The 9,099-nt window shown below is 33.3% G+C and overlaps 2 protein-coding genes across 2 annotated transcripts; both read left to right on the top strand.

The window, feature by feature from the left end:
* On the top strand, window positions 1-2,964 carry LOC105628513 (RNA-binding (RRM/RBD/RNP motifs) family protein). Its single transcript, XM_012209932.4, has 8 exons — window positions 1-132; window positions 234-253; window positions 996-1,130; window positions 1,260-1,283; window positions 1,436-1,535; window positions 1,642-1,791; window positions 2,434-2,503; window positions 2,607-2,964. Exons 1-8 carry the CDS (start codon window positions 130-132, stop codon window positions 2,786-2,788), a joined length of 684 nt encoding a protein of 227 aa, XP_012065322.1. The 5' UTR covers window positions 1-129; the 3' UTR covers window positions 2,789-2,964.
* A 1,486-nt stretch (window positions 2,965-4,450) lies between these two features.
* Window positions 4,451-8,461, top strand: AKRP (ankyrin repeat protein). The gene is made up of 7 exons (XM_012209933.4): window positions 4,451-5,247; window positions 5,343-5,419; window positions 5,720-5,818; window positions 5,960-6,058; window positions 6,641-6,739; window positions 6,829-6,927; window positions 7,953-8,461. The coding sequence occupies exons 1-7, from the start codon at window positions 4,527-4,529 to the stop codon at window positions 8,070-8,072; spliced, it is 1,314 nt and encodes a 437-aa protein (XP_012065323.1). The 5' UTR covers window positions 4,451-4,526; the 3' UTR covers window positions 8,073-8,461.
* The last annotated feature ends 638 nt before the right edge of the window (window positions 8,462-9,099 follow it).

Here is a 9,099-nt window from a genome sequence, read left to right as displayed (position 1 = left end):
GAAATATATTCGCTCAAACACGAAACAATTCATTTTTATATAAAGACAAAAAATCTCGACCTGCAGCCTCCGTCTTGTTCAAATCCCTAATTAAGCTTTGCTTTTCCGATTCCTTCTGTTAGCGTCAAAATGGTGAGTTCTCTCTCTGTCTCTGTTATTTTTAATGGTTATTACCTGTTGCGTCTCAGTTGCGTCTCAGTATCTAAGCGACAGTGTATTTGATTATTTGGCAGGCGGATTCTCCTGGCAAAAGGTTAGAGCTCGGTCTCGGATTCAATTCTCTCTTTATTGAAGCTCAATCTTTTCTTTTCTTTTCTTTTCTTTTCTTATTATCATTGTTTTTCTCTATTGTGATTGGAAAGAAATTTAGATATCTCGTTTGCTTTGAGCATTTTTCTCGATAAATTAGGGTTTTATATTTTGGAGAATTGATTATCGACGGAATGAAATTTTTTTAGATTCTGAATTGAATGTTAATCTAACTTGCGAGAGACAGAAATTTTTGGGTTTTAGCTGTGGTTATGCCATTGAAGTTATTTTTGTTTGGTTTCATAGATCTACTGTAGATTTGAGCTGTAGGGGGGTGACTACGACTTTTGGCTGCAAATCATTCTTTTGCAATGTTGCTGTATTTATGTGCAACTTCGGTTTTAGAGGAATTGATTTTAAATTTTAAGTCTATTATCTGTTCAGAAGGTTCTGGGTGCTGAACACTTGTTCCCATTCGGATGGAGCAAACCTTTATTAGGTTTTCTTAGCTTTTAGGTTATTTTATGTCTCTTATTCTTTGGGGTTCTGGACCACCATTTTTTGTGGAGATTGAAAATATATGGGAACTCCAAATGTTGTAGAGGTGTAAAGGGTGTTTGGAATAAATGTTTATTGTGTAAATTTCAGTATTTAGAGCCCTTATCATGTTACTTTTAACTTTAAACAACAATTTATTTTATGTAGCCTTCACTACAGTGTTTTTTTTCCCTCTACGGATATATCAGGAATTCACGATCTCTTTCCCCTTGGAGAGAACAATCAAGGTCTAGGTCAAGATCCAGGTCAAGGGCAAGGTCCAGGTCCAGATCTAGATCTTTATCCCGGCCAAGGCATAGATCACGGTCCCGAAGTCGTGGAAGGTATTGTAACTTTAACATTCTATTTTTTTTGTTCGTACAAGTAGCGTTGCTTCTCTTTATTTTAGTACTTTTGTTGTATTCAACATATTTTTTTTGGTTCTGTACATGGATGGTGATGCTCCTCTTCAGATCAAGATCCAGAAGTCGTGGCAGGTTAGTTGCGAGCATAGTTTTTGTAATCATCAGTTTCTCACTCTTGTAACAGTGACTTGTAGTATTTTTGGGTTGCTACATGTGCCTTTATGGTGTTTGGTTCTGTGTTGGATTTCTCATTAACTCTCTTCACTTTGGAAATTATATCGCAGACCTGATGCCATAAATCCTGGAAACACACTGTATGTCACTGGTCTATCTACAAGGGTCACAGAAAGGGACTTAGAAGAACATTTCTCTAAGGAGGGAAAGGTTGGGTTTTCTAGTATAATATTCAAAACTATGTATGATGTGATTATTCTTCTTCAGGATTGCTATAATCAATCTTGTATCAATAATAAGTTTTTTTATTTGTTAGGTTGCTTCATGCTTTCTTGTTGTGGAGCCCCGCACACGCATTTCTCGTGGTTTTGCTTTTGTTACGATGGACAACGTTGAGGCTGCAAACCGTTGTGTTAAGCATCTCAACCAATCAGTTCTAGAGGGCAGATATATAACAGTAGAGAAGGTAAGTGATAATACCTTGGTGTTAAGCACAAGTCAGTTTTGATTGAATCTTTCTTCTTAACTTGAAGGTTTTCTGGTTATATTCAGAAGATATTGCGTCAGCTATGTTGGCAGCAATCAAAGATGATCAGTTCATCCATGTCAACTGTCAACTTAGTGAAACAGCTTGATCAATCGCCAGCTTAAACAGCTTTCAAATGTTTGTGATCAACTAAACATATCAACTATTTTGTTCAACAACTATACTACCTCAGCATTCAATTTCAACTCTCAACTAATCAACGGATATTACCAACAGCATTCAATTTCTACTCTCAACTAATCAAGGACATTACCAACAACTTTCTAATCAGGCTTATGGTATTTCATAATACCTGGCACTTAGTTAATGAACACTGGTCACCTATGCCCGGTTGTTTTCTTCATTTTCTTTGGTAGCTTGTTTACCTCCTTTCTCTTGGACATTCCCTAGTAAAGATATCACTTAATATGATTTGTGGACAAATGGACATTTGTATGTGTGCGGAGATGTTTGACCATGAATTATTTGTTCTATGCATAACTAGAATAATTGCTTGCTTTGTTCAATCCAAATATTTATCATTGTGATTTGAAGAATTAAGATGATTTATTTTCCTTTCAGTCACGGAGAAAGCGGGCAAGAACTCCAACACCTGGACACTATCTGGGACTGAAAAGTAATAGAGATTATGGTAAGTTTGGATTCTCCATGTTCCACCAGAAGAAACTTCTCTATCAGTACATAACTTAAAAGTGAGCATTCTAATTCCCTTCCCCCCTTCTGCATTTGTGCAGGTTACCGAGGCGATCGTGGGAGGTACCGTGATCGTGGCCGTGATGAGTATCGTAGGTCTCCAAGGCGCTCTCCTTATCGTGGGGGTCATGATTATTCTCCTAGGCACTCACCCTATGCTGGAAGATCAAGGAGGGATAGGTCTAGATCTCCCTACTCTCCACCTTATCATGGCTCTAGGTGAGGCTATGGTGTAATCATGTAATGCTTATGGACTTGAGCAGATGATTTTGTTTGTTTGTAAGGCTAGGTAATTACTAATTGTTTGTGTCGTGTGTTGCTACTGAACTGTGGTTTAACAGTTTATGAAACCGTGACAAACTTGCTTTGAGTGAATGGGTTATTTGTGTTTTCCTTGCATTTTTATTGTTGTTGCAAATGCTGATTCGACTGTATGATAAAAGATAGCGAATTTGTCTAGCCACTAGTATATTACTTGTTTTGAACATATTTATATTTACAGTTAATTTAGCTTTTGATGATTGCTTAGATTAAACACTTGGCTGTGTTCGGCAATAGTTTTGTCTAGATGCTCAACGCTATTTTTTTTATAATATTTGAATACATAGTGTTTGAATTAGTTTTTAGCGTTTTATGAGTATTCGGTAGCATAGCGTTTGAATTAGTTTTTAGAGGTTAAAGTAATATTTTATGAACTCGTATAAAGTTTAGCTTTTAGTACTCAAATAAATGCTACTAAAATAGATAATAATTATCAAAACAACTAATTTTGCTGAATATATCTTTAATTTCGAGGTTACTTTTTTTATAATTTTAAGTTTTGGTTAATTGCTAACAAGCCTAACTTCCAATTATCCCTTAATTTTAAGTTTTGGTTAATCGCTAACAAGCCTATCTTCCAACTATCCCTTAATTTGGAGGTTGTTTTTCTATAAAGTTTTGGCTAGTCTCTAACAAGCCTATCTTCCAACTATCCAACTGATATAAAATTGTATTGGCTGTGAATCTGCCATAGCCCTCTTCTTTCTTGAGGCATGGGACAGATGATATTTAGCTAAGCTCGCATAGACAAAGTTAAGACTGTAGTTTTTAAAAAGGAATTACAATTGACTTCCATTTATTTTGTGGAAAATTATAATTAGAAAACGTTTTTCAAATGGCTTAGTTTTTGTTATTTGATTATAATATTGAAATTTATTGCAAAATATGAATATTATACTTTATAAATTACAAAAATGTGCAAGTCGAGGATGATTTATAGTTGTTTTGACATCTAAAAAAAAATACTTTTTCTGTCTAAAAAATATAGTTTATCTTTTTTTTTTTTAGTTTGTTTTTAAATATAGTCTACATTCTCTTTTTACATTATAGTTAATTCTTAGAATGTTTGTTATATCATTATTAAATTTTATCTTCCTCGTCAATTCTTACTTATTATTTTAATATAATAATTGCTCATGTGATAATAAAAAAGTTATATGAATAAAATTGTCTTGTAATCATAATAATTACTATTTAATCTGTGTGAAAATAAAAAGTAAAATATTATTTGGGATGAATGAAGTAGTTGTTTTGACATTGGACATTAGTAATAATAGCAATAATATCAATAATTGGTGGATTAAAACACGTGGGCACTTTTCTATTAACGAAAGTTTTGTCAATGTTTAAAAATAACTTTTATTTGGAAGAAATGAAAAACTATTTGTCTTAAAAATAGTATACTTTTTTAATTAAAAAATACTAAAAATTGCGAAAAATTTTTTAAAAAAATGTTTTCCACTAATAAACGAAGCCTCAAAATAAAACAAAAATATTACTCCTATATTGATTATCAATTTTTGGTTTTGGGCTGTATTTGATAAATTGTTTGGGTTAATCCAGCCCTCACAAGTCACAAGTAGCTATATAAACGACAATCAAAATCTCCATGTCCATGTTAGAGAAGTTGCAGAGAGAAAATGTCTCTTCCTTCTCTGCTAAACCCACAAAACCCCAAAGTACTGTTCCCTCTCTATCTCTCTTCATCTTGTAAGCTCTTATCAATTCACACCTTAAAATGCCCACAAAAATTCTACTCCTTTTCACCTTCTCTTCAATCCTCATCTTTTCCTCTCCAAAACGGTGACTTTGAAGACGACAGTGACATTGGAGACTGTCTGGTCTTCGAAGAAGGCATATTTGAAGACCCATATCTAGAAACTAACTTCAACGCTTACGTTAATAACGATTTTGATTCAAGAAAACGTAATCCCAAAAGCAAGAAGAACAAAAAGAATGAAGTTGAAATTGAAACAGAGAATTTGGTTCCTGATAAATGGAGAGAAGTGCAAGCGGAAATTAACATTACAAAGAAAGAGAGGCGGAAGATTGCCCAAGAAATGGAATTCAATAGTCGGGTTGAAAAGAAGAAGAAAGGGTTACTTCCTATAAGGAAAGTTAATTTGGAGGAGTATCAGGCTTATAAAGAAGCTAAATTGGCTCAATTGAAACCACTTGTTCTTGATAATCCTTCGAATTTAATTGTAAAGGAGGAAGAAGAGAAGATTGAAATGGAAAAGAGTAGCATTGAACGAGTGGCGCCTAAGAATCCGAGATGGGCAGTTTATGGGAAAGGTTTCGATGATGTTACTGAGTTCTTTAATAGTGGGAATTATGAGCCTGGTGCAAAGAAATCTGAAGGTATTATTGCTTTCTTTTCTTTTTAATTCAACTTTTGCTGTTTTGGTTTTTAAGCTTTCAAATGAATCGTCTGTTGCCCTTCGTTGAATAAATAGGGCCTCGCAAGTTGTTCACTAAAGAAGAAAAGGTTTTGCTAAATAAGAAGATACCTGATTTAGCAGCTGCTACCTCTGTGAGTTCACTTTTGTTTTCCCCCCAATTTTTATCTTTACTTTTGTGTACTTTTGTTGTTAATATTATATGGGTAATGAATTTAATAGTTAACTATAGCTGATGCAATTTGTACTACCATTTCCTTTCTCCCTTTTTGCTATTGTTGTATATACTTTTGAAGTGTTTGCAGTTGGTCATACATTATGTGAGCTTATATTTGTTGCAAAACTAGTACTTGGTAGAACTAGCCTTCAAAGGATGTGCTTTTAAATGAGGTTAAAACTTCATTTATTCCTGATTTTAGTGAAATTCTTTGTAGAGCAAATGGTTACCGTTGCATACACTTGCGGCATCAGGAGAATTCTACCTTATGGATGCTTTGTTGAAACATAATGTTGATATCAATGCTGTGAATTTGGTACGTAGAATATCACTTGCTGATTAATGGAATTCCACCATCATTTAGTTTGTCTTTCATTATGTCATTTTAGGAAATTATTTGCACAAGAGTTTTATGTTTGCTCTTGTTTTGAGCTTTGCATGACTAAATTCTCTTCAGGATGGTTTGACTGCACTTCACAAAGCAATAATTTGCAAAAAGCAAGCAATTACCAGCTATCTTTTGAGAGAATCGGCAAATCCTTTTGTTCTAGATTCAGTAAGTAGACAAGTTTTTGCTATTTTAAAATTTTAAGTTCATGTATTATCAGTTAAAGATATGCAATTGTTTCATGTTCTGATCTGAACATTTTGAATCTGTTCTTGTATTTTGTTGTCAACTTTATCTGTGTACTAGGTACCTGACTTAAAATTTGGAAATGTACATTGTCTTATTTTATTTCATTCGTAGTTTGTTAATGAGGCTTGTTTGTTAAATATGCTGCAGAAACATGTTGCTTTATTAGTTATTATTATCATGGTGATCTAATTTTATCTATTATATTTTCTTTAATCTGGGGTACATTACCAAGTTCCTTCCCATCTTCATTGTGGATGTTTCTTTTGTTGGTTTAGCTGGTGCCTCTTTTTCTATGATATGATTTATTTAGTGTTGGCTACTGATTCACAGTAGTTATATTTGTACTCTGTCTGCATTACAGCATTGTTGTTGATGTCAGACAACATTGTTGGTTGTAAATTTTTGCAGCCCTGATATTGACATCAATATCGCTCATCTTATTTACGAGTTCAGTTTTATTAAATATTAATTTTACCTTTCTTTCTTCCTTACTGATAACAGGATGGAGCTTCCTTGATGCATCATGCTGTCCAGACAGCATCTATTCCTGCTATTAAACTTCTTCTGTTATATAATGTTGATATAAATCTTCAGGACAAAGTATGGTTGGTTCTACATTTTGCATTTTCTCTTTAGATTTTGATGTTTCATCAGTCAATAACTCAACACTCTTGTTTCGATCTTTTTAGGATGGATGGACACCATTACATGTTGCTGTTCAAGGCCAGAGAACTGATATAGTAAAGCTTTTATTAATAAAAGGAGCTGATAAGACATTAAAAAACCAGGTTAATATATACTGATTCCAGGGCAAGGGGCTTGTTTTCAATGGAATTTTTTTTACTGTCTCTGTTTTATAACTTGGCTCTGATGCTTAAGTTCTAGTTTTTTTGTGGTTTCAGTCTTCATATATTTTAAAATCAGCCATTGCCAGTTGCCCAATACTCAGATTGTAGTTCTCCCATAAAATAGGCATTCAAGTTTTCAAAACTTGGCCTTCATGGTTTTAAATGACGACCATCCACAATTTTTCAGCCATTTTGCAATGGAATTTTAGCTCATCTTTGCATTATTTTCAGTTTCCCTATGGATGATTAGCCAGTCACCCAGATACCATAAACGGGACTATTTCTCATGTTTCCTCCAATTATTAACTAACTTAATCTTCCGCATACTTTTATCAATTCTATTTTCTAATTTATATTTTATTGAATTTTCGTTTTTTGTTGATTTATGTTATTTTGCAAATGGCTTGGAGATTTATGGTAGTGGCAACCAATTTGGAACGGTTCAATTCTATTTAGACTGATTGTACAGCATTTTGCTTTTCTGTTACTTTCTCTGATTCTGTGTTCTGTTATTTAAACACCCTGCCCAATTTGCTCTGCATGTCTTTTGAACACCTCCCTGATTCACTCCAACACCCGGAAAAGGGGAAGGGGGGGGGGGGGGGTTGATAGCAAGTACAGGGCTGTGTGGTGAGCTGAACTTGATCCCCTCCAGTCTCAAGCCATCGAAACCTATGAAGAGGCTAAAAGATCATTATGAAATTAGTTGAATTGATTTAGTTGAATGTTTCTTGATTATCATACAAACATGCTGTGGAAGCAGAAATTTGTAGTGCTTTTGATGCTTTATATGATAGAAGGGCAATTTTTTGTTGCTCATAATTAAGCATGACATTTTTTTGTTTCTAAATTGATGCACCTGTAATGTATGTGATGAATGATTGATTTTAATTATATTAATTATACGTTGCAAGTTACTAATGCATGACAAATCTTTTTTATTTTGTATTTTTTTTGGGTCCTAGGATGGTTTAACCCCGCTCGATCTTTGCCTCTACTCGGGGAGACGCACAAGGACTTATGAACTTATCAAGCTGCTGAAGCAATTCCCTAAGAAACCAACTGCTTTGCCAGCGGTGAGATAGATTTTGCCTTGATCTAGATTTGGAGGAGCATCTGCCCAAATGAAGTTGGTGAAAGTTGTAAGTTCAGTCATGCCATAGGCAGGTTGATGTTAAAGAAAGCAAAGCATAGTGAGAAAGGAGGAGACTGCTTTTCAAACCTGCTTGTTATTGTAAAATGGGTAGGTTTTAGGATGTAATTTTGTAATTATGATATGTGAACATTTAGTTAATGGTCAAATATTATTTCCATTTTTGGCTTGATTAACCGAAATTTGTAAGGAAAATTGATGCGGATAGTAACTATGATATAATTTATGATGGTCTAAATTGATTTTTTCGTGTTTTGTAAAAGATAACAGGAGTGAGAGGTCTCGCTTCAAATTCTTTTCATTATAAAAGTTAAATCTTCACCGAAAGTTTCAATTTAAATTTCCTCTTATCACAAAAGCTATTATTAATATTATGTAACTCATGACATTTTTTCGATTTATTTTACTTTTTATGAATGAGAAACCATATATTGCAAATGGAGATAATCCATTTTGATAGATTAAATGATACATCTTGAGGACCAAACAAACACAAATTTTTTTTTTTTTTTTTGAAGTTAAAATGGGAAATATTTTATTATGAAATCAAGAAATCAAGTAGAAAAGGAGGTGGTATAGAATCCCAAACTCCCGGGCCAGCTTCAGAATGTGTTCCAAACAAACACAAATTAAACATCTAACTTATCCAGTTAAACATAATCATGAAATCAAACACTTTCGTTTCAAAATCAAACTACATGCACTAAAATTGAGATTGATGATAAAATATAATGTAACATAATCAAATCTATTTTTAATATAATTACTATTTTCATCCATCAATCCTACGAATATACTCCCTAATTTAAAATTATTTTTATTTCAAATAATTTAAAGCATTTTGCAGCCAACTGTGATTAACCAGAAAAGGAAGAATCTATGCTTATTACCAGACTATTGTTAATCAAAATATTAATTAATTGTATTAAAAAGATAAAAAAACTTATCCGACACGTCAA

This window comes from Jatropha curcas, chromosome 4 (assembly GCF_041381405.1).
Source record: "Jatropha curcas cultivar XTBG-Jc1 chromosome 4, XTBG_Jcur_1.0, whole genome shotgun sequence".
In the NCBI taxonomy this organism is placed as follows: Eukaryota; Viridiplantae; Streptophyta; class Magnoliopsida; order Malpighiales; family Euphorbiaceae; genus Jatropha; species Jatropha curcas.
This window is presented reverse-complemented; position numbering and strand designations above follow the sequence as displayed.

Excerpts from the sequence above, each read along its gene's own strand:
- LOC105628513 (XM_012209932.4), top strand. Across the intron at positions 1,284-1,435 it reads AGATCCAGAAGTCGTGGCAG|ACCTGATGCCATAAATCCTG; the intron begins GTTAGTTGCGAG and ends ATTATATCGCAG. Across the intron at positions 1,536-1,641 it reads ATTTCTCTAAGGAGGGAAAG|GTTGCTTCATGCTTTCTTGT; the intron begins GTTGGGTTTTCT and ends TTTATTTGTTAG.
- AKRP (XM_012209933.4), top strand. The coding sequence starts at position 4,527 with ATGTCTCTTCCTTCTCTGCTAAACCCACAAAACCCCAAAGTACTGTTC. Across the intron at positions 5,420-5,719 it reads ATTTAGCAGCTGCTACCTCT|AGCAAATGGTTACCGTTGCA; the intron begins GTGAGTTCACTT and ends AATTCTTTGTAG. Across the intron at positions 5,819-5,959 it reads ATATCAATGCTGTGAATTTG|GATGGTTTGACTGCACTTCA; the intron begins GTACGTAGAATA and ends AATTCTCTTCAG.